Consider the following 24602-nt stretch of genomic DNA (forward strand, 5'->3'; position numbering starts at 1 on the left):
TCCACGACGGCGAGACCCTCGACGCCTTCGGCATGCGCATCACCAGCCTCGTCAACCAGCTGCGCACGCTCGGCGACAACGTCGAGGAGGTACGCGTCGTACAGAAGTTCTTGCGTGTTGTTCCCCCCCGATACTCGCAGATCGCTGTCGCGATCGAAACTCTCCTGGACATGAGTACGATCTCGGTTGAGGAGCTGATCGGGCGGCTCAGGACCGCCGAGGAGCGCTGCGCCGCGCCCGCGCCGAGCCAAGGCGGTGGGCAGCTGTACCTCACTGAGCAGCAGTGGGAGGCGCGCAAGCAGGCGCGCGAGAGCGGCCAAGGCTCCGGCGGCGGCGGCGGCAACGGCGGCGAGCAGAACAACCGCCGCGGAAAGAATTAGGGACGGAGGAACGACGCGCGTCCGCCTCAGAATGCCGGCAGCTCTGGCGGGTCCGGCGGTCGCAGCGGCGGCCGTGACATGACGAAAGTCAAGTGCTACAACTGCAACAAGCCGGGGCACTTTTCGCGGGACTGCACCGAGCCCCGGCGTGAGCGCAAGGAGCAGGTCAATCTCGCCGACGGCGGGACCGAGGAGACCACGCTCCTCCTGGCGAGCCTGAGCAAGCTCACCGCAACCACGGAGGCGGCCGTGGAGCACGTGATGCTGAACGAGGAGCGCTCGCAGGCGCGCTCCGCCTCGGATGATGGAGGTTGCGACTCCTCCTAGTTCATGGACTCCGGCGCCAGCAACCACATGTCTGGGCGGCGGGAGATCTTCGCCGAGCTGGACACTGGCGTGCGCGGCTCCGTCAGGCTTGGCGACGGGTCTGCGGTGCAGATCGAAGGGAGGGGAACGATCCTGTTCCAGTGTCTGAATGGTGAGCACTTGGTACTCTCTGAAGTGTACTATATTCCCCGTCTGTGCAGCAATATCGTGAGCTTGGGCCAATTGGACGAGAACGCCTACGACACGCACATTGGCCAGGGCGTCCTTCAGCTACGAGACCCGGGCGGGCGTCTGCATGGGCCACCTGCCCGAACTCCCCACCCACCACAGGATGGGCAGCCACCCTAGGCGCCCCAGGTGAAAAGGGCTCCTTGGCCACCTGCCCCAAACCCCCTCCAGACGACGGAGCCGCCACCTGCAGCTCCGGCATCACGAGAGGAGAAGAGAGTGCCGAGGCCACCTGCCCCGGACCCCCTCCCGAAGGTAAGACCGCCACCACTTAGACCTCGTTCACCGCGAGAAGAGAAGAGGGCGCCGGGGCCACCTGCCCCGAGCCTCCTTCAGAAGGCGGAACCGCCCCTTGCAGCTCCGGCACCGCGAAAGAAGAAGAGATAGCCGAGGGCACCTGCCCCGGACCCCCTCCCGAAGGTAAGACCTCCACCACCAGAACCTCGTCCTGAGGAGAGTCAACATGCTGTGTATGAGAGGGAGTGGCCACCTGCCTAGACTCCTCCTCCTCTCCCCTGACCGAGACCGGTAATGCCCCAAGGACGGGGCTCACAGCATCCTCAAAATCCAAAGCAGGTAACATGAGCTCAAAAACCTCGTCAGACTCCGCCCGATCACTCCAAAGTCTCCGAGGCGCAGAAGCAGGCTCGAAAGACCCAAATCTCAAAGAAGTCATAGGCACCGAGGAGGGTGGTACCGTCCCATCCCCGGGCGTCTGAGAATCGGACCCTGGTCCATTGGACAACTCTCGTCCAGAATCATCGACCGGTGCCTCCTTAGCTCCCGAATTGTCATCTCCCTCGCGCATATCAACATCAGTCCCATTAGCCATCACCACATCCATAGCCTGCCCGGACAACACCGGCTCCTCGGCAGTCCTGACAGCGGCCGTTTGCTCGACAACAACAGGCGGAGGAGGCTGTCGTGAACGGTACCGGCCACCTCGACCACCACAATGACCGCGGAAACCACCCCGCTGTTGATAGCCCGGGCCGGACGCCCCTTCAACAAAACCACCCGTAGGACCCAGAAAAGGTCTCTCCGCCGAACCATCGCTCTGGCAAGCCCACGGCCACCACCCGTCGACAAGGAGCCACGGTGTTGACCATCCCCATATGCATTGTATCCATCATCTCCCCATTGACCTCGGGGCGTACCAGAAGCACCTCCAACACCCGTGGCTTGCGGCAGCGGTGCCTGCGTCTGCACCGTTACAACCCAATTCTGCGTCGGCCGAGCGACGTAGTGAGGCGGCGGGGCCGCCCGAGGCAGCTGGCCAGGTATCACTCCCTGGCTCCCCGGCGTAGGCGGCCTTGGCGGCGCGCCACCCCGGCCCGCAGCGGCAACCCCAGCCAGGCCGGGCGCCGATGGTCGAGGACCGTTAGCCGGCCAGCCTCGCCCGACTGCAGGAAACACCGCCGCGCCCTGCGTCAGCGGCCGAAGACCGCCGCGACCCGCCGCCGCATTGGCCACCCCACCGACCACTATAGCTCCCCGCCCCGCCGCAGATGGCACGGGCAACACACCTCCGCGGCCGGAGCCTGGGGCCGGCAGAGGCACAGCACCACGGCCGCTGCCAGCGCCCGGCGGCGGCGCTCCCCGACGCGGCTGGTTTGTTCCCCGGCGGCGGAGCTGCACCGCGGCCCGCCATGGCCCCGAGGGGAGGGATGCGCCGAGCGCGACCAACCCCAGAAGAATGAAGCCGAGGTCTCCGTCGCTGGAAAACCCTAGGGCGCAAGGAGGGAGACGGCAACGTCGATCGAACCATGATGCATGCGTCGTCCCTCACGATATCGATCTGGACCAGACTTGTCTGGGCCACATACCCAACAGTCCCCGGCCCAATGATATTCTGCGGCCCACCATCTGAAATCAACCCACTTCGGCCCAGGAGCGATTTCAAACGCTCCTGGCGAGCCGCCCTGATCTGGGACGCCGTGATCGCCGGCGTCGCCGCCGCGGTCACCTCCGGCGCCGATCTAGGCCCTGCCCAGCGTGGTTTCTTTCTTCGCGTCACCGTAATCCACGAGTCCATTGTCTTATGTGCAGCTAGATTACAGTGTCGCGCCGCATCTCGCAACCACCTAGGGTGATCCTCCGAAAAATATAAGTTTCCTTCCCCGTCATGTCGAGAGAACAAATTTTGCAACGACGAGTAATCGTCATGTTCTTTTGTTTATGCCACGATATGATTAGGTGACTCAAATACATAGTATCATCGCATACAACAGTCAATATTTGTTTCATCCTTGATCAAATATTAAGACAAATACATAGCGCTTCAGAGATCATCATGGATAAATGGCGGAGATGATTTTGGTTCTTCGTCCTTCATGCTTTTATAAGAGTAGGAGGTAGACCAAGTGACCTCGACCCTGACCTTGCCGCAGGGCCCGTTGATGTCCGCTTTATCGGTCGTTCCGGCATGGCGCGGGACGAAGACTACGGAGCCAACCACGATCTGATCATCAGAGAACACAAGCTTGTTGTAGTCCCATAAGTCGGCCGAGATATGAAGCTCTGCGCCGAGCTGTGCCGAGATGAGGTTCCTCTGGAGTGGTACGGACTCGTGGTGTCGCGTCGTGTGGGACTGATTTGCCTGCTTGCTGAGCAGAGTGTACGGCAGCTCCTCGCCGGAGGCCAATTTGGTTGTTGCGTTGACGCGGCCGTAGACGTTGGAATTAAAAAAGCGGTTGCCGCTGTCCAGCAGGACGACCTTCACAGTGCCCATCACGGCCAGCCATCCATCCATCCATCCATGCATTGTTCTTTCCAGCATGAGTAGCAGAAAATTTAATGAAGCAGAGAACTTAAAGAAGTACTACCTGCTGCTGAGATAATCCACCCATCCCGTTTCCTCCTGCATAGGATCCGCTGTATCCCAGGTTGGTGGACCCTGGGATCATGCGGTACCCCTCTCTGGGTGTGCCGTCCGGATTGTAATGGGTAAACTCGAACGCCTTGCCCTCGCCGTTGCGGAAGCCGACGACGTAGAGGTTGTCCGTCTGCACACTCAGGGTGACCCTTGCTTCCTCACCAAGGTGGAGCGTCAGGTTCATCAGCTCAGGGGCCGGATTGTCCCTTACCTGCGGAGGGAGCCTAGGGATATGCACGACATTTCCCGAGTCTGGATCCAAGATGTCCACAGTGGGGCCTTCCGGGTCGCTCAGCCTATCGCGCATGGGCTCCAAGAAGTTCTTCTTGAAATGGTCGTCGTCCTCAGCCGTCAAGTTTATGTCGAACGATAGGTCCTTCTTGCTCGTCGGGGCTTGCCCGGACGGCCCCGGCTTGTTGTTACAAGCCGGGGGCACCGTCCTCCTCTTGGTAGTCGTACTCACGAGCGCCCTGTCCCCAACGGCTGTCTTGCTCCATGAGGTCGGCGACGCCGGAGATGGCCGGAGGTGCACGGTCGTAGGTGAGGTCCGCCTTGCTCCCATCGCCGGCGGGGCGCACCGACTGAACCTAGTGGCCATCATCATCCCGGTAGTACAGCTGCAAGAAGGCGCCCAAGCCATCGGGCCTTCAACTTGGTTGTTGCGATGCTGCACTTGCACCTAGCTAGCTTCAAAACAAAGTTAAGTTCATGCATACACTAACTAGTAGGAGTACGTAGCTCCTATCTAGGTAGACACAAATAAATCTAGCGCATGTATGTATGTCAGGACAAGTATTTCAGGAAAACTTACTTGTAGCCTCGGATGTGTGAGTTGTGGGCGATGGAACCCAAGGGGGATGCCTTCCCCCTATATATACAGGTCTGGCCGCCCCGTCGCTGTCTGCTTTTTTGAAGGAAGCTCTATCTGATATGCATGCATGGAAACAGCTCACATTGACGACGGAGCTAAGCACTAGCATGCCATGCACTAGGTGTTTTAGAGCTGAACCAGGCATGTATGGTAGTGTGAACGAAGATGACCCAGGACGTTGAAACATCAACAGAAGCATCCACCAGTTCAGCTTTAATTGCATGCAATGATGCCGCATAGAATTTCTGCGCTTCAACATGGACAGATCATGCATCCTGTACCTATAGGCTATAGCGACGTAACATACGATCGAGTACCATGCCGGCATAGATGCCCTAGTCCTCCTCTACGTGTTGTCAATGTCATGTTTTTCTTTCCTGCAAAAAAAAAAAGTCGTGTTTTTCTTTCAAGAAGACAAGACTTGCCTTGGTCTTCTTCTACTACTCTACTTGTTTGTCATGTTTCTAAGCGATACTTCAACTACTGATTTGGTTTGCATTCCATGGTTGCTTTTCTTACATGCATTACCCTGCATCGAATGTGCTGTAATCATTCACAGCGATTTGCCGACAAGATGCCCTGTTAATTTCCGCTTTCTGCATCAATGTGAAAACTGGTACAAACAATAACGTTGGCCTGCCGGCGGACCCACGTCTTGACTTGGATCCGAAGTCAAGTGGCCATCTTTAATCAATAAAAATTAGGACTATACATCCTTCACGTCGGTTATAAGTCCCCCAGTTTTTTGGGCCGAACTTTCATCGTAATTTGGGTTATAATTTTTTGAATTTATATGCCTCAAAATGTATGCTACTTGCTTCGCTTTTAAAGAAGTTTCCAATCGTATGATACTGAAATAAATAAATGATTACTCAGCAGGAAACAACACCCAACCCCATGTCGTCCATCTTGGGCGTCACATGGAACGCTAGTCGGCCATCTCCTAGGGCCCTAACGCCCATGCCGCCCGCTGCCACTGGCTGTCCCCATGTCCACCAAAGGTGTTGCGCGGTGTGGGCGCCGGCTCAGCGGTGCGTGGAGGCGCAGTCCTGCGGAGGAGGCAGCCGAGAGGTCCTCTGGCACTGGGGCCACCGCAAGAAAATCGTGCATGATCAACGCTCCCTCATTGCCACTACGGAGTTACTGTACACACAATGTTTTTTTAACACAGTACAGACGCAAGCGCTTATATACACTCACCCCTTTCGAGATGGTTGGCGGACGAAAATCGCACGACACTGTGTTCAACGGCTGCAGCCCACTAATCTACAGGGAATACATGGCTGCAGGTTTGTGTCGTGCGTGAATCGGCTGTATAATATCGTCCATGTAGCAGTGATCATGCCACTATATTGTAATGGTATTGTTTTCTCACTGGCATAAAGAACAACACTTTTCCTATTTTTTGGCCATCTATTTTTTCAATTCGCTCGACGTCATTTTTGTAGCCGTCCGATTCACACGAATATCAGTAGTGCTCGGTGGTCAGCTAGTTTTTGTCTGCGTCGCGCGCGTGAGTCCAGGGTTAAGGTTACCCCGACGCTCTCTGGTTTCCTGAACAAAAAGTAAAGAAGAATCATCTACCTCTAGATCTAGTATCTTGGGAAACACATGCATGGGTGCATGGCAGTGTGAACGAAGATGACCCTGGCTGTCGAACTCTTTGTTTCGTCATTTCCTTTGCATTGAAACATCAAGAGGATGGCACGGGAGGGGCCTTCATCATAGGCTCCACCCTCGACAGCAAATAGGAAGGCGCGCTCGTCACCTTCCTGTGGGCGAATGTTGACGTGTTTGCATGGCAAGCATCCGACATCCCCCGTGTTTCCAGGGAGGTGATTGAGCACCACCTAGCTCACTAGTAGAAAACTGGGCTTTGGTCACAGAGCAATATTCACATTAGTCCCGGTTCAGTCACGAACCGGGACTAATGTGAGCATTGGTCCCGGTTCGTGTGTCCAGGGGCCTGCCGGGCCTCGTGGGGGCATTGGTCCCGGTTCGTCCGGACCCTTTGGTCCTGGTTGGTGGGACAAACCGGGACCAATGGGCCACGCTCCTGGCCCACCACCCTTTAGTCCCGGTTCCTACCACAAACCGGGACTAAAGGGCTGGTCCTAGTTGCGGCCAGTGTTTAGTCCCACCTCGCCAACCGAATGGCGCTCACAGCAGTTTATAAGCCCGTCCCTCTCTGCCTTGTTGAGCTCCTCTTAAAGTGAAAATAGATGCCCTTATACAGGGAATTTGACCTAAATTCACAGTAAATTTCATAGAAATTTATTATGAATTTAGGTTGAATTTTCTCTATAAGCGCATCTATGTTCATTTTTTATATTTATAAAATAAATAAACCTTAATAAAATAAATAAAACTAAATAAACCTTAATAAAATAAACTATAGTAACTAAAATAAATAAACCTTAATAAATTAAGTAAAAATAGCAACAGTAAAATAAATAAAAATAGCAGCAGTAAAATAAATAAAAATAAAATAATTAAAATAAAATACATAAGTAATTATAAATAAAATAAATAAGTTTTTTGTTGTAAGTAGAAACAAAACAAAACAAATAAAGCAAAAGAGAAAAAAACAAAGGAAAAAAATTATGCCACCTACTGGGCCACCACGGCCTGAATACGACTAGAAACCCATCCATGGGCCAGGATTCAGGCCCGCAGAAGGCCCAGTAGGCCCCACAGGTAAAGAGAACAGTTAGGCCCGAAAGCCTGCAGTTGAGAGGAGTTCGAGAGGGTGGGCGCAGTAGCGCTTATAAACCACTCTCGAGCTCTCTCAACTAGCGAGGTGGGACTAAACTTTTGACACGGGGCAGCACAAGGCCTTTGGTCCCGGTTTGTGCCACCAACCGGGACTAAAGGGGGCATTGGTCCCGGTTCGTGGCACCAACCGGGACCAAAGGCCTTTAGTCCCGGTTGGTGCCACTAACCGGGACCAATGAGTTCCCTATATATACCCCATCGCCACAGCAGAGCACTCCAGAGTGCTCTGTTTTTTCTGGCCAGCGAGGGGAGGGCATTTGGGTGCTCTAGCTCACCTCCTATGCACATGAGGTGTTCGATGAAATGTCTGAGCCACACTAGTTAATCTTTCTCCTCTCGAAACTCGACCTCCGAGCTCCATTTTCCCCGAGATTTGTCTAGGTTTAGCGGTCCGTGACGTCCTGTCCCCGTCTTCACCGCCGTCGATCGCCCGCGCCGATCTCGTCGCCAGCACCACCGTGGTGAGCCTCTTGTTCTTATCTTCTTTCTGAAAGGAAAATTTTCTTACTTTAGATAGTTACTTGTCTAATTTTGTTACTTTTATTATTCCTTCTTATTACATAGTGCGATGGTTTTGGTATCCGCCCCCGTCGGCCCTCGTCATGTCTATGATTCGGATGTGGTATATATTATCTTTTTATAACTATTTGGTTCATTTATTGTTTATGACAAATATACCGACCAATGTGACATAGATTTTATTTATCTAGGAGGTGGTTGAACCGGAAATTCTAACCGACCCTATTGTCGAGAGGTTAAATTTAGTTGAAGAAGAAAACAATTACTTGAAGGAAAAAATAAAAAAAATTGAGGAGGAGAAGATGATATTGGAGTTGCATGTTGCGGATGTCGTCGATGATCACAAGATCAAGATGGATGCAATGCGCTTGAAGATTAGAAAGACTAGAAAATATGCCATTCATACCGAGGCTTGGTATCATTATGCCGTTGGATCAATTGTTACCTTGGTTGCGATTATGATCGCATTTGTTTTCGCATTGAAATGTTTTACATAGTTTCAATGTATGGTTTAATTAATTAGATGCTCTAGAGAGCTATATATATGTTGTTAGATGAGAACTATGTATGTACTTTGGTTTTAATGTGATGATAAACTTCTATTAATTTGGTCACTTAATTATCTATTCATGATGTTCTGTAATGGTTTTTGACACACTTAATTATATATAATGCACGCAGATGAACCGGCAATGGATGTACGGTGACAGACACACCTCCGAATACATTAAGGGCGTGCATGATTTTCTCGAAGTGGCTGAGGCAAACAAGCAGAATGGTTTTATGTGTTGTCCATGCCCTATATGTGGGAATACGAAGTCTTACTCTGACCGGAAAATCGTTCACACCCACCTGCTTTACAAGGGTTTCATGCCACACTATAATGTTTGGACGAGGCACGGAGAAATAGGGGTTATGATGGAAGACGGCGAAGAAGAAGAGGACGATGACAACTATGTGCCCCGTGAATACGGTGATGCTGCAACGGGGGAAGCTGCTGAAGATCAAGAGGAACCAGACGATGTGCCCAATGATGCTGCAAGGGGGGAAGCTGCTGAAGATCAAGAGGAACCAGTGCCCGATGATGATGATCTCCGCCGGGTCATAGTCGATGCAAGGACGCAATGCGAAAGTCAAAAGGAGAAGCTGAAGTTCGATCGCATGTTAGAGGATCACAAAAAAGGGTTGTACCCCAATTGCGAAGATGGCATCACAAAGCTCGGTACCGTACTGGAATTGCTGCAGTGGAAGGCAGAGAATGCTGTGCCTGACAAAGGATTTGAGAAGCTATTGAAAATATTGAAGAAGAAGCTTCCAAAGGATAACGAATTGCCCGACAGTACATACGCAGCAAAGAAGGTCGTATCCCCTCTAGGATTGGAGGTGCAGAAGATACATGCATGCCCTAATGACTGCATCCTCTACCGCGGTGCGTACAAGGATCTGAACGCATGCCCGGTATGCGGTGCATTGCGGTATAAGATCAGACGAGATGACCCTGGTGATGTTGACGGCGAGCCCCCAGGAAGAGGGTTCCTGCGAAGGTGATGTGGTATGCTCCTATAATACCACGGTTGAAACGTCTGTTCAGAAACGAAGAGCATGCCAAGTTGATGCGATGGCACAGTGAGGACCGTAAGAAAGACGGGAAGTTGAGAGCACTCGCTGACGGGTCGCAGTGGAGAAAAATCGAGAGAAAGTACTGGGCTGAGTTTGCAGCTGACCCAAGGAACGTATGGTTTGGTTTAAGCGCGGATGGCATTAATCCTTTCGGGGAGCAGAGCAGCAATCACAGCACCTGGCCCGTGACTCTATGTATGTATAACCTTCCTCCTTGGATGTGCATGAAGCGGAAGTTCATTATGATGCCAGTTCTCATCCAAGGCCCTAAGCAACCCGGCAACGATATTGATGTGTACCTAAGGCGACTAGTTGAAGAACTTTTATAGCTGTGGAATGGAAACGGTGTACGTACGTGGGATGAGCACAAATAGGAGGAATTTAACCTGCACGCGTTGCTGTTTGTAACCATCAACGATTGGCCCGCTCTCAGTAACCTTTCAGGACAGACAAAGAAGGGATACCACGCATGCACGCACTGTTTAGATGACACTGAAAGTATATACCTGGACAAAAGCAGGAAGAATGTGTACCTGGGCCATCGTCGATTTCTTCCGACCAACCATCAATGTCGAAAGAAAGGCAAGCATTTAAAAGGTGAGGCAGATCACCGGAAGAAGCCCGCCATGCGTACCGGTGATCACGTACTTGCTATGGTCAATGATTTACACATAATCTTTGGAAAGGGTCCCGGCGGACTAGCTGTTCCGAATGACGCTGAGGGACACGCACCCATGTGGAAGAAGATATCTATATTTTGGGACCTACCCTACTGGAAAGAGCTAGAGGTCCGCTCTTCAATCGACGTGATGCACGTGACGAAGAACCTTTGCATGAACCTGTTAGGCTTCTTGGGCGTGTATGGGAAGACAAAAGATACACCTGAGGCACGGGAGGACCTGCAACGTTTGCACAAAAAAGATGGCATGCCTCCGAAGCAGTATGAAGGTCCTGCCAGCTACGCTCTTACGAAAGAAGAGAAAGAAATCTTCTTTGAATGCCTGCTCAGTATGAAGGTCCCGACTGGCTTCTCGTCGAATATAAAGGGAATAATAAATATGCAAGAGAAAAAGTTCCAAAACCTAAAGTCTCATGACTGCCACGTGATTATGACGCAACTGCTTCCGGTTGCATTGAGGGGGCTTCTACCGAAAAACGTCCGATTAGCCATTGTGAAGCTATGTGCATTCCTCAATGCAATCTCTCAGAAGGTGATCGATCCAGAAATCATACCAAGGCTAAGGAGTGATGTGGCGCAATGTCTTGTCAGTTTCGAGCATTGTCATTCTGGGGCCCGTATTTCTACACAATATGTTCCCCTTTGAGAGGTTCATGGGAGTCCTAAAGAAATATGTCCGTAACCGCACTAGGCCAGAAGGAAGCATCTCCATGGGCCATCAAACAGAGGATGTCATTGGGTTTTGTGTTGACTTCATTCCTGGACTTAAGAAGATAGGTCTCCCTAAATCGCGGTATGAGGGGAGATGACTGGAAAAGGCACGCTTGGAGGGGGGGACTCAATAATATGCAGGGACGGATATTCTTGGTCTCAAGCACACTACATAGTTCTACAGAACTCTACCTTGGTGACCCCGTATGTCGATGAACACAAGAACAGTCTGCGCTCCAAACACCCGGAGCAGTGTGACGACTGGATTACATGTGAACACATCAGGACTTTCAGCAGTTGGTTGGAAACACGTCTCAGAGGTGACACCACTGTTTGTGATGAGTTGTACTCGTTGTCCAGGGGACCATCTTCGACTGTATTGACTTACAAAGGATACGAGATAAATGGGAATACATTTTACACGATCGCCCAAGATCAAAAGAGCACCAACCAAAACAGCGGTGTCCGCTTTGATGCAGCAACCGAGAGGGGAAAGGACACATATTATGGTTACATAATGGACATATGGGAACTTGACTACGAACATGATTTTAAGGTCCCTTTGTTTAAGTGCAAATGGGTCAATCTGTCAGGAGGCGGGGTACAGGTAGACCCACAGTACGGAATGACAATAGTGGATCTGAACAATCTTGGGTACACTGACGAACCGTTCGTCCTAGCCAATGATGTGGCACAGGTTATCTATGTGAAGGACATGTCTACCAGACCGAGGAAAAGAAAAGATAAGGAAGCGAATACATCATACGATGAGCCAAAGCGCCACATAGTTCTTTCAGGAAAAAGGGACATTGTGGGAGTGGAGGGCAAGACAGACATGTCTGAAGATTATGAAAAGTTTCATGAAATTCCTCCCTTCAAAGTCAAGGCTGACCCAAGCATCCTGATAAACGATGAAGATTATCCATGGTTACGGCGCAATAAGCAAATGACACAAGCGAAGAAAAAGTGAAGACTTTCTCCCGCAACTATTATGATGATACCATGCCAACTTTGTAATAGACGAGTATGATACCATTGTCCGTTTTGTACAAGAAGTGCATCTAGTTTTTGCCGTAACCCTCTCAACTTTCTTGCACATGCTATGTGGATGAAATGATGATACCATGCCAACTTTCAACCTTTTCAGAGTTCATTTGAAATGCTTTTCAATTTTAGGGTCTTATAGCTCAAAATAATTAGTAAATGCATGAAAAATAACAGGCCAAAAATTAAAAATTATGCCACCTACTGGGCCACCACGGCCTGAATACGATTAGAAACCCATCCATGGGCCAGGATTCAGGCCCGCAGAAGGCCCAGTAGGCCCACAGGCATGTACAGAGAGGTTAGGCCCGTAAGCCTGCTTTAGAGAGGAGCTCGACAGCTCAGGCGCACCGCACCTTATAAACAGGTGCGGCTCTCTCTTAGCTAGCGAGGTGGGACTAAACTCACCACCACGCCGCTGTGCAAGGCCATTGGTCCCGGTTGGTGGCACGAACCGGGACCAATTCCACCCTTTGGTCCCTGTTGGTGCCACGAACCGGTACTAATGAGGCTGTGGCCCCACGAGCACCTTTAGTACCTGTTCGTGGCACGAACCGGTACTAGAGTTTCTTACTAAGCAGTTTTTTAGTCCCACCTCGCTAGCTGAGAGGCACTAGGAGCGGTTTATAAGCCCTGAGTGCAGAGACGATGAAGAAGAGGCGCAATGCTCACGTTGCTTAGCTTCAAGCCTTGAGGAATAAGGTAGACTGCATGGAGCTATGTGCAGTGCAGTCTACACTATTCCGAAAGGCTTGAAGCAAATCAACGAGCATTGCGCCTCTTTTTTATTTTTAATAACTTATTACAACTCCGGACTTCTTGTGTTCCGACAAAATAAAATAAACTTTAATAAAATTTATGAAACTAAAATTAACAAAGTATTTTCTGTTCAAAACATTATAAGAAACCTCTATTATTATTGAAACTAAAATCATATAAAATTGATGCAACTAAAATTATCGAAGTATTTTCTGTTCAAAATCATTAAAAGCAAAAAGAATTTTCATAAAGAACTTTTTTGATAGAAAATTTAATAGCAAAAAGAATTATCATAAAGTAAAATAAATAAGTAATTAGAAACAAAATAAAATAAAATAAATAAGTTTTTTGTTGTAAGTAGAAACAAAACAAAATAAATAAAGCAAAAAAGAAAACAAAAAAACTAAATACAGTAAAAAGAATTTTCATAAAGAACTTTTTTTGATAGAAACTTTAATAGCAAAAAGAATTATCATAAAGTAAAATAAATAAGTAATTAGAAACAAAATAAAATAAAATAAATAAGTTTTTTGTTGTAAGTAGAAACAAAACAAAATAAATAAAGCAAAAAAGAAAACAAAAAAACAGGGAAAAAATAAAAATTATGCCACCTACTGGGCCACCATGGCCTGAATACGACTAGAAACCCATCCATGGGCCAGGATTCAGGCCCGCAGAAGGCCCAGTAGGCCAACGGGCATGTACAGAGAGGTTAGCCTGCTTTAGAGAGGAGCTCGATAGCTCAGGCGCACCGCACCTTATAAACAGGTGCGGCTCTCTCTCAGCTAGCGAGGTGAGACTAAACTCCCACCACCACGCCGCTGTGCAAGGCCCTTTGGTCCTGGTTCGTGGCACCATCCGAGACCAATGGCACCCTAGTCCCGGTTGGTGCCACCAACCGAGACCAAAGGCCGCCGGTTCCCGCCCTTTGGGCTGCTGAAAAGGGACCTTTGGTCCCGGTTGGTGGCACCAACCGGGACTAAAGGGTGGCATTGGTCCCGGTTGGTGCCACGAACCGGGACCAATGCCCTTGCTATATAACCAGGACTTGTGAAAATTTCACATCTCCCTCGCCTCCCTCGCCAGTTGCCCCCGCCGCCAGGCTGCCCAAATCGCTCGCGCGCTCCTCGTCGCCGTCGCCGCCGCCGGCCGCCATCCCCGTCTCCCCGTGCCCCTGCCCCGCGCCCGAGCCCACGCCGGCCGCCGCCCCGTGCCCCTGCCCCGTCCCCGAGCACGCACGGCCGCGCCCCTGCGCCCCGGCCCGCCCCCACCATTGTCGTCGTCGCCGGCGCCCGCCCCCACTGCCGCCCCTGCCTCGACGCCGCCCCTCCTCCCCGTTCGGTCCGGCTCCGGCGACCCCCTTTCCTCCCTGTCCCCTCGATCCTCTTCATATAATTTTTTCATATAATTTTTTTTCATATGCATATGTTGATTATATGGATGGATGGATGATGTATATGTTCATTATATGGATGGATGGATGATGTATGCTTTTTTTCATATAATTTTTTTAGGCAGATTTTTAGAATTTTTTATGTAGTATGTTTATGTATTATGTTATGTATGTATGTTATATGTATGTATGTATGTTCATATGTATGTATGTTTATATGCAAAGCATATGCAAAGAAAATGTATGAATGGTCATATGCAAAGAAAAATGTATGTATGGTCATATGCAAAGAAAATGTATGTATGTATGTTCATATGAAAGAAAAATGTATGTATGTATGTTCATATGCATATGCAAAGAAAATGTATGTTCATATGCATATGCAAAGAAAATGTATGTTCATATATATGATGATATGTTCATGTATGAGTATATGTATGTATATATGTTCTCTGTGTATATATATGTTCATGTATATATGCAAAAGATAGATTTTTAGAAAAGTTAGGATTTTTTCTGTTCATAGATTTTTTTGGTGATATTAATTATTGTAGAATATGCAAATGTTTGTATATTCATATGAACAATGCATTAGGCAAAACCTTTACTGTTTTTCGAAATTTTCTATTTGAACATTTTTTTATGAATGAGAGGAAAAAGGAAAATAAGAAGAGGAAGAAAGGAGAAGAAGAGGAGAGGAAGAAGAGGAGAAATAAATAAGAAGAGGAAAAAAGAAGAAAAGAAGAGGAGAAGAAGAAAGGAATAGAAGAGAAGAAGAAAAAATAGAAAAAATTCTATTTTTTCTTCTTCTCTCCTCTATTCCTTTCTTCTTCTCCTCTTTTTTTTTCTTCTTTTTTTCTTCGATCTTCTCCTCTATTCCTTTTCTTCTTCTCCTCTTTTTATTTCTTCTTCGTTTTCTTATGTTTTATCGGGTCTGTCGTCGTCGATATACCCCTCTCCCGATAACTTCAACACGAGGGGGGGTTGATATACCCCCTCCCCGATAATATTATTTTCCCATGTACGTATGTCGTCGTTGTCGATATAACCCCCTCCCGATAACTTCAACACGTGGGGGGGGGGTCGATATACCCCCTCCCCGATAACATTATTTTCCCATGTATGTATGTCGTCGTTGTCGATATATATAACTCCCTCCCAGATAACTTCGACATGATGGACGGTCGATATTTATACCCCCTCTCGACCGTGATAACTTATACCACGGGAGCACCCCCGGCCCTCTCGCTCGACCAAAACTCTCGAGGACACCCAAACCCTAGAAAAAAACGATGTCGGTCTCCTACCCCCTCCCGCCGCGCCCCTACCCTTGAAGCGTTGCCGAGGCCACCCCAAACCCGGAATAAGCTAGGTCTACGTTTGCACTAATATATCCACCTGCTGTCATGTTTGTGTAATAATTGCCATGTTGTAATATTTGCAGAAACAATGGAGCACGGACGAGACGAGCAAGCAGAAGAGGTGTTGGGGGACATAATCTTAGCCGGAGGTGATATCTTGTCGTATCTTAACGACAATGATGGTCTGGAAGAACAGGGTGAAGAAGCAGGCTACGGTGATCGAAGAGTGGAGGAGGAAAGACATGATTATGATGGCTCCGGTGACCCAATGCTGGTGCAAGAAGGAGCCCGTGGTGACGGCTCCGGTGACCGAACAGAGTCCGGCCAGGTAAATATATTAGTTAAGCCTGTGCTGACTAGCTAATTGATGCATTCATTGTTTTGGTATGTACACATATTAATTAACACTCGTCTTTCTTCTTTTTTCTAGCCCTCCGGATCGAGCACAACTGCGGTAAAGAGACGAGGCCCGAAGAGAAAGTTGCGCTCGGATGAAAGGTTTGAGATCACAGCAATCGCGCGCGACGGCCAACCGATTGAACCCATCCGGACAAAGGATGCATTTGCTGCTCAGTGCGGGGTTCTAGTTAGGGACAAGATCCCGATCAGCATCCACCAATGGTATAAGCCTAAGAAGGAAGACCCTGAGGTGTCTTATGTCAATGATATGCAGAAAGATGATCTTTGGACTGAGCTGAAGGCAAATTTCACCCTACCGCCAGAGGAGGATCCGGAGAAGCCAGTTAAAGAGCAATTAATCAAGTCTCATGCTCTTAAGAAGATGGCAGACCTATTCAGGAGGTGGAAGAATGAGCTGAAAACGTTTGTCGACAAAGAAGAGACACCAGAATTCATCGGCCGGTATGAGAAGATCAGAGATCACTGGCCCGCATTTGTGGCCCACAAGACATCGGAAAAGAGTAAGAAGATGTCAGCGACAAACAAGAAGAATGCTGCGAAGAAGAAGCTTCACCATCGCACGGGGTCAGGTGGCTACCTCAAAGCCCGACCTAAGTGGGCCAAGGCTGAGAATGATCTGCTTGAAAAAGGGATCGAACCACAGACAATGAACTGGACAGACCGTTGCCGGACTTGGTTCTTCGGGGCTGGCGGAACCTTGGACCCTGTATCAGGGAGGTGCGTTTGGACGAACGAGCTTTTGAGAATACCAGTCAAGAAGATTCAGCAATATATCGATGCAGCGCAGGAAGGGACGTTCGTTCCAGACAGAGAGAACGACGAGCTCACAATGGCCCTCGGGAATCCTGAGCACCCTGGACGGACACGAGGCACGCCAGGCTCCGTTCCGTGGAAGGCTGGTTTTCCGGACGCGGGCGGTTACAAAAGCCAGGAGAGGAGGAAAAAAGTGGAGCAGATCCAAATTCAGAAGCTGCACGAAAGGGTTCAAGCGCTAGAGGAACGAGACGGCAATCGACATGCCGAAACTGCCCCCGAAGCTACACCGCCATCTCAGCGGAGAAGCAGCGTGGCTTCCACCGAGCTGCTTCAGCTGGAGCATGCGGCTCCTGCTAGCTACCCCGTGGATGCTATCACGGAGTCTCAACATTGCCACCTTATGGCGGAATGGCAGAACTTCAAAGTCAAGGCGGCTGTTGGCTCTGTTTTACCTCCTGAACCCGGCGCAACCTACCACTGCCGGCCGATTCCAGAAGGATATGCTAGGGTGATGGTGGATGAAATAACGGAGGGATTTGAGGAGCTCCAGCTTGACCACCCTACCGGTGAAGGGGAGACTCGGCTGGGTTCTGCTCTGAAGACTCCATGCCTATGGCGGAAGGAGCTCATCAAGCTTCCGAACTGGACGGCTCCGGCGAGTAAGGGCACTCCCCTCCTCCTCCGCCTCCTCCTCCGGCGAGTGATCAGGGCACTCAGCCTCCTTCTCCGGCGCGTGGCGGCACTCCGCCTCCTTCTCCGCCTGCGCCGGCGCGCCAGAGCAGCCAGCCTCCTCCTTCTCCGCCTCGTCAGCAAGGGCGGAAGAGACCCGCCGCCGCTGCGGCTGCTCCGGCGCGTCGTAGTCCTTCTCCTCCGCCTCGTAAGCAAGGAAAGAAGACAGCCGCAGCCGCTCCGTCTGCTCTGCCGGCGTCTAGCAGTACAGCTGCCAGAGGCGGGAGGCAATACAGATTCGGTCCTTCTCTGAAGACTCCAGAGAAGTTACCATACGAGAGGACCGAGGAGGAAACCAGGAAGATCGTGCGAGCCGAAGTGACAAACTTCTTTGAAGGGGTGAAAGCAAAGAAACATCCACCTCCGGAGGAGAAGGTAGATCCGGTGAAAGCAAAGCGCACTCTGGCTGCCCTGACAAAACCACCAAAGTCTCCGCCGAGAGGCAACTATGAGCGCATTCTTGCAAAGACATATGCCGAAGCGGAGCGGTCGGGAAGTACTGTCAGTGATCAAAGGTTAAAAGAACGACGAGCTGGGAAAAAAATTGCCCAGCTCGGCGAACAAGCGAACCAATCGTGCCCCCCGCTCAAGGTGTCAAAAGACATCGTCGCTAATGATCCGAGGATGGTGCCCGGTTATAGCAATCTTGGAGATTACCTGCCCGACGATGTACATTATGAAATCATGGAGGTGGACGAACACAAATACCATTACGGGAAGCCTCTCGTCAAAGATGAAAGATCTCTAACAACGATGATGCGAAGATTACATGATTGGTACATGAAAACCTGCAGAGAGTCTGATGGGACGAGTACTTTGACGCTGAGAGTTAAACCGGAGCATGACCTCGTTGGAATTGAACTGCTGAATGTTCCATTTGAGGATTTCTTCCAGTTTTACAATCAAAAGGCCCTCGATAAAACAACGATCACTTGCTACTGTCTGTAAGTAGTACTACTTCTGTCATTAAGTCTCTCTATATAGGTCAACTCTTTCATTGCATGTATTTATAATTATCCTCACTATATTATGCAGATTGAAGATCGCCGAATTGAAGAAAAGACAAATCGGTGATATTGGGTTCATTAACACAAATCTCATAGATGCATATACGGTTGAAAAACATCCCAAAGAAGCCGAGGCCAACTTGCTACAATCGTTGGTATTAAATCAAAACAAAGATATAATACTCTTTCCTTACAACTTCAAGTGAGTGTTACTGTCTTGTGCATATTCGGTTTCCCTTATTAGTCCAGGTTATGGTAATGTAATTGATGACTTATGCATGCATGCGCAGCTTCCACTATATTCTCCTAGAGATTAAGCTTGAGCAGGGAGTAGTAACCGTCTTAGACTCGAGACGAAAAGATCCCCAGGACTATGCGAACATGACTCAAATGCTCGAGAAGTAAGTTAAATCGATCATTATCCACCATATCAGCAACTTTGTTCATTTCCTGATATCAAGTAATTGTTTTCTTTGTCTGGCAGGGTTTGGAGAAAATTCACCACAAAAGCTCCGGGACTGCCGAAGAAGCTGCAATTTAAACACCCGAAAGTAAGTACTATAGTAGCATGTTCCGCGCATCTCCTAGTGATTCAAGCGCTAGTTTCATCAATACCATTTAGCATGCTTGCTTATCAGTTTGATTGACCTCTATTTCTTGTAAAGTGGTTGTGGCAGGAACCCGGGAATAATTACTGTGGATACTACGTTTGCGAGTCCATCCGCTACACGACCTGTGAGCGGGGCTACACTGAAGAACAATATGAAGTGCGTAAGCAATAATATTCACAATTTTATTTTATTACCATCATTTGTGTTGAGTTTCATTTATTCATATATATATGTATTGACCCCCTTCTTCAAATTAGATGTTTCGGAAGCGGGATGAACTCCTAGCACCAGATCGTATGCGAGGAATTCAAGAGGAATTGGCGGCATTCTTCCTTGACCACGTGATCGCTGAAAACGGAGAATACTATGTGGACCCTGTGTTCCTACAATTTAATTAGGAGATTGTATTGTAAGAGATAATTATTGTATATATGTAGCCGGTAGTGTCGGATAGATATACGAGAACTTGTTGTTCGACCAATCTCTCGGAGAAGGAGAGGTGGTCGATATCACTTCTCTCTGTATGCATATGTTCATGACGATCTTCTGTTTCCTTCATTTGATTACTAGCTAGCGTGTCTAGTCCTCTCCATACGTATATAGTACGTAGCGTCGACCAAGCACGGAGATAAGAGAGGACACTTCTCTCTATTAATTAGCTAGCTAACACAATATATGAAACACCTAAATTAACCCCCCAAAACCCCTAAACCACCCCCTTTCAAAAAAAACAAAAACCTCAGCTCCTGCCAGCTGCTGACGCGTGGATGCCTATTGGTCCCGGTTGGTGACACCAACCGGGACAAAAGGCCCTGCCTATTGGTCCCGGTTGGTGGCACCAACCGGGACCAAAGGCCCCCCTGCCTGGGCTGGCAGCAGCGGCCACGTGGAGGACCTTCTGTCCCGGTTCGTGTAAGAACCGGGACTAAAGGGTTAGGGCTTTAGTAACGACCCTTTAGTCCCGGTTCGAAAACCGGGACAAAAGGCCCTTACAAACCGGGGTAAAAGCCCCTTTTCCTACTAGTGGCTGTCCGCCCCCACGCACGGCCCGTCAAGCAGAAGGTCAGAAAGCAGGCTCTGGAGAGGCAGGAGTTCATCACAGAAGAGATCAGGAAGTTGGAAGCGGCAGGTTTGGTGAGAGGAGTGCTCCACCCGACGTGGTTGGCCAATCCGGTAGTGGTGCGCAAGGCGAGTGGGAAGTGGAGACTGTGTATTGATTACACAGATATCAATAAGGCTTGCCCTAAGGACCCCTTCCTGTTGCCGCGCGTCGACCATATTGTTGACTCCACGGCCGGGTGCGATCTGCTATCATTCCTCGACGCCTACTCAGGCTACCACCAGATCTTCATGACGAAAGAAGATGAAGAGAAGACAGCATTCATCATCCCATGTGGTACGTATTGCTTTTTACGGATGCCTTTCGGGTTGAAGAGTGCTGGCTCAACGTTCGCAAGAGCAGTCCAAACTGGTTTTGAACCTCAGCTCCATAGAAATATGGAGGCCTACATGGATGACATAGTGGTCAAAACCAAGGACGGGCCAACTCTTGTGCAAGATCTGGAAGAGACATTTGCTAACCTGTGCAAGATCAACCTCAAGCTGAACCCTGAGAAGTGTGTCTTCGGCGTTCCGTCCGGCAAGCTTCTCGGGTTCTTTGTGTCACAGCGCGGGATCGAGGCAAACCCAGACAAGATCAAGGCTATTGAGCAGATTGAGGCGCCCAAGCGGATCAAGGATGTGCGTCGGCTCACCGGCTGCGTTGCCGCCATGAGCCGATTCATCTCCAAGTCCGTCGAGCGCGCCCTTCCCTTCTTCAAAATCTTGAAGAAGGCAGGCCCAATAAAGTGGACCCCAGAAGCCGAGGCAGCACTGCAGGATCTGAAGAAATACCTTTCCTCCACGCCAATACTGGTTGCGCCTAAACCACAAGAGCCGTTGCTGCTGTATCTGGCGGCGACAAATCAAGTGGTCAGCGCCGCACTGGTGGCACAGAGGGAGGTCGATGAGGAGGCAGCAATGGCGGCAGAACCAGCGGATGGCAAGCCAAAGATTCCCCCGGCAGGGCCTGGTGCCGACAAGGCGCGGCCCCCGGCAGAGTCTGGTGCCACCAAGGCAGTGCCGCGCAGTCGAGTGAGGTGGTGCTGAAGAAGAAGATGATGCAGCACACGGTTTACTTTGTCAGCTCCCTCTTGCAGGGGGCTAGGTCGAGGTATTCCGGCGTGCAAAAATTGCTCTTCGGCCTCCTTATGGCCTCGAGGAAGCTGCGTCACTACTTCCAAGCCCACGAGATCACTGTCGTCACCCGTCTCCCATTGCAACGGATACTGCACAACCCAGACGCAACCGGAAGGATTGTGGAATGGGCCTTGGAGCTGTCAAGCTTCGGTTTAAAGTTTGAAAGTACCTCGACAATTCAGAGCAGAGTCTTGGCGGAGTTCATCGCAGAATGGACCTCGACGCCTGACGAAGAAATCCAGGAGACCACTCTCCCCGGCAAGGAAGCAGACCACGACTGGATCATGTACTTTGATGGGGCTTTCTCGCTGCAAGGCGCCGGTGCCGGTGTGCTGCTCGTCGCACCCACCGGAGAACGCCTCAAGTACGTGATCCACATGCACTTCCCAGGGAGATGTCCACCAACAACACTGCTGAGTACGAGGGATTGCTTGCCAGTATCAGGATCGCGGCAGACCTCGGGGTTAAGAAGCTCATCGTCAGGGGTGACTCGCAGCTCGTTGTCAGGCAAGTGAACAAGGATTATCAGAGCCCATTGATGGAAGCTTACGTAGATGAGGTGAGGAAGCTGGAGGAACGCTTTGACGGTATCCAGGCGGAGCACGTCCCCCGAGCGGAGAACGATGTCACCGATTACCTGTCAAAGCGTGCCGCATTCAAGCTACCTGTGGAACCAGGTACCCTTTTGCTCCGGTTAACTCAACCATCCATCGAACCATCAACGGGGCAGAACAAGCGAAGGAAATCAGGTCCCGGCAAGTACTTTCCTACGGAGCCCCCTGGGGCTGCCGGCAAGGGTGCTGCCGCGGACGCTGAGCCTGCCCAAGAGCAACTGGCTCCGCCAGGGCGTCAAGCCCTAGCCGTAGAGACAGCCGCTCCCATGGCGGAAGAGTTGCCTTTGGTCCTTGCCGTCGAGCCCCAGGCTCCGGCATGGGCGCAGCATACCGTCCAATTCCTCCCACAGGGGAGCTTCCTGAGGAGCAGGAAGAAGCGGAGAAAGGAGCCCATCGGTCCGCCCTGTACCAGTTCGTCGATGACGTCCTGTACCGGAGAAGACCGAACGGTGTGAAACATCCCCCGGGAGGAAGGACTAGAGCTGTTGGCAGAGATACATGGAGGCATATGTGGCTCCCACATAGGGTCGAGGGCCCTTGCCAGGAAGGCGTTCTGACAAGGTTTCTTCTGGCCCACCACCCTCCAGGATGCGACGGCACTAGTAAGCAAGTGTGAAGCATGCAGTTCCATTCAAAGAAGCTTCATCAACCAGCTCAAGCCCTTCAAACAATCCCTCTCTCCTGGCCATTCTCGGTATGGGGGCTCGATATACTGGGCCCTTTCCCCCACGCTGTCGAGGGCTTTGAGTACTTGTACGTTGCAATCGACAAGTTCACAAAGTGGCCGGAGGTGGAAGCAGTGAGGAAGGTGACTGCTCAGTCAGCCGTCAAGTTCTTCAAAGGACTGGTCTGCCGTTTTGGTTTGCCAAACAGAGTCATCACCGACAACGGCACACAGTTCACAAGCCACACCTTCATGCAGTACATCGAAGACCTCGGCAGCAAGGTTTGTTTTGCTTCCATGGCACATCCACGGAGCAATGGCCAAGCGGAGAGGGCAAATGCTGAAGTGTTGCGAGGCCTGAGAACGAAGACCTTTGACAAGCTGCACAAGAGTGGAAGGCGCTGGATTGATGAGTTGCCGGCGGTTCTTTGGTCGATCAGGACAACGCCAAATCGAGCCACCGGCCAGACACCTTTTGCCCTGGTATACGACGCAGAAGCAGTTCTCCCCACGGAACTCATATACGGGTCACCTCGAGTGCTCGCTTATGATGAGCTTGAGCAAGAGCCGTTGCGCCAAGATGACGCGACGCTCCTTGAGGAAGATCGTCTTCGGGCGGCTGTGAGAGCGGCACGCTACCAGCAAGCCTTGCGCCGCTACCATAGCCGCAAGGTTCATGCCCGAAGCTTTGAGGAAGGTGACCTTGTTCTTCGGCGCGTTCAGTCGGCCAAGAATTCCAACAAGTTGACGCCGAAGTGGGAAGGTCCTTATCGGGTAATACGAGTCACCAGGCCTGGCGCAGTCCGCCTAGAGACCGAGGATGCCGTCCCAGTGAGCAACTCCTGGAACATTGAGCATCTTCGCAAGTTTTACCCGTAAGGCGCGGCTTGCCGGGCCTCCCAGCAAGCCACCTTTTGTACAAGCTTTGCCGACAAGGCATGTGACCCTTTGTACAAAGCCGGGCGCAGACCCTGAGCATAAGTAAACGAAGCGCTGGCGCCCTAAGTCATAGCATGCATGCTAGGTCGAGTCTCTTCCTTGGTTAGGGTTGATAGTGCCCAGCAGCGACTAACCCCTAGCTTAGAGGTCGAGTGCGCGTCTATCTGTTTTTCTTCTGTCCTCTTTTGGTTTGCAGGGCACATGAGCACTTCTGCTGAGCTACTTGGAAGAAAGAAAACGAACCGGCGTCTCGACCCCGGCAAACCAGAGTTGCCGGGGGCTGCAAGAACAAGGATCCAACCGCGGCAAGATGAGATTTCCGTGGGCTGCAGATCCAGATAAGTCTTTTATCCTCTGTCATGCATTTCGGAACAGAACCGGGGCATGTGAAACCTCGTTTTTATCTCTAGGCTGCCGTGCTCCCCTTTTTCCTGTACCTAAGGATTTTCTCCTGGGTCCGGATCTGGTTGTAGCCGCGGCGGCAAGGAGGTAGAACGAGGGGCCTAAAGCCCACTCCATCCCTGCCTCCGCCAAGAGCGCGAGAACGGTCGAGTGGAGTGGAGGGACGGCAAGGCCTGTTGCCAGGCGAAAAACGTTTATCTTAAACAATAACAAGGATTCGCTCCTTGTCGCGGGATTTACCCACGAACGAAAAACCTGGTAAGCATCCCTTTTTCATTAAAAGCATCCCACACAGGTACAGTTCGTACGGAATGAAAAACATGAACAAGGGGGATTACAAGCTTTAAATTAAAAAAGGCCTGAAAGCTTACAGATTAAAAAAGAGATAAGGTGCCCATGATTCCTTTCTTGTCCCTCTCCTCAGGAGGCAGGTCAAGGAGGCGAAAGAGCAAAAGGGGCGCCTAGGCGAGGTGCGAACAGCAGAAGGCACCGGGAGAACATCCCGACGGCCACCCCGACGAGAGGCTGGTGATGATGATGACGGGGCGGGAAGGCGGAGAAGGCGATGCGGAGGCCGGCGCAGCCTGACGAAGAACTCGCGGGGCTGATCTCCGACATGGCCTTCCATCGGGAAAGGCACCATTGCCGGGGGCGAAGCCGGCGCGCCGCCTCGTCGTCCT

General features: G+C 50.6%; 1 protein-coding gene across 3 annotated transcripts; it reads right to left on the minus strand.

Annotated features, from left to right (window-relative positions):
• Positions 1-3105: 3105 nt before the first annotated feature.
• LOC123124039 (uncharacterized) lies at positions 3106-4846 on the minus strand. 3 transcript variants are annotated; one of them, XM_044544744.1, is made up of 3 exons: positions 4622-4846; positions 3761-4493; positions 3106-3651 (listed from the first exon to the last, which is right to left on the minus strand). In XM_044544744.1, exons 2-3 carry the CDS (start codon positions 4448-4450, stop codon positions 3217-3219), a joined length of 1125 nt encoding a protein of 374 aa, XP_044400679.1. In that variant the 5' UTR covers positions 4451-4493; positions 4622-4846; the 3' UTR covers positions 3106-3216. The 3 variants fall into 3 exon arrangements, with proteins under 3 accessions (XP_044400679.1, XP_044400680.1, XP_044400678.1); XM_044544745.1 differs by having other exon boundaries at positions 3761-4497; positions 4622-4770; XM_044544743.1 differs by having other exon boundaries at positions 3761-4699.
• Between the last annotated feature and the right edge of the window lie 19756 nt (positions 4847-24602).

This window comes from Triticum aestivum, chromosome 5D, assembly GCF_018294505.1.
Source record: "Triticum aestivum cultivar Chinese Spring chromosome 5D, IWGSC CS RefSeq v2.1, whole genome shotgun sequence".
NCBI classification, from domain to species: domain Eukaryota; kingdom Viridiplantae; phylum Streptophyta; class Magnoliopsida; order Poales; family Poaceae; genus Triticum; species Triticum aestivum.

Excerpts from the sequence above, each read along its gene's own strand:
- LOC123124039 (XM_044544744.1), bottom strand. The coding sequence starts at position 4,450 with ATGGCTTGGGCGCCTTCTTGCAGCTGTACTACCGGGATGATGATGGCC. Across the intron at positions 3,652-3,760 it reads GTGGATTATCTCAGCAGCAG|GTCGTCCTGCTGGACAGCGG; the intron begins GTAGTACTTCTT and ends GGCACTGTGAAG.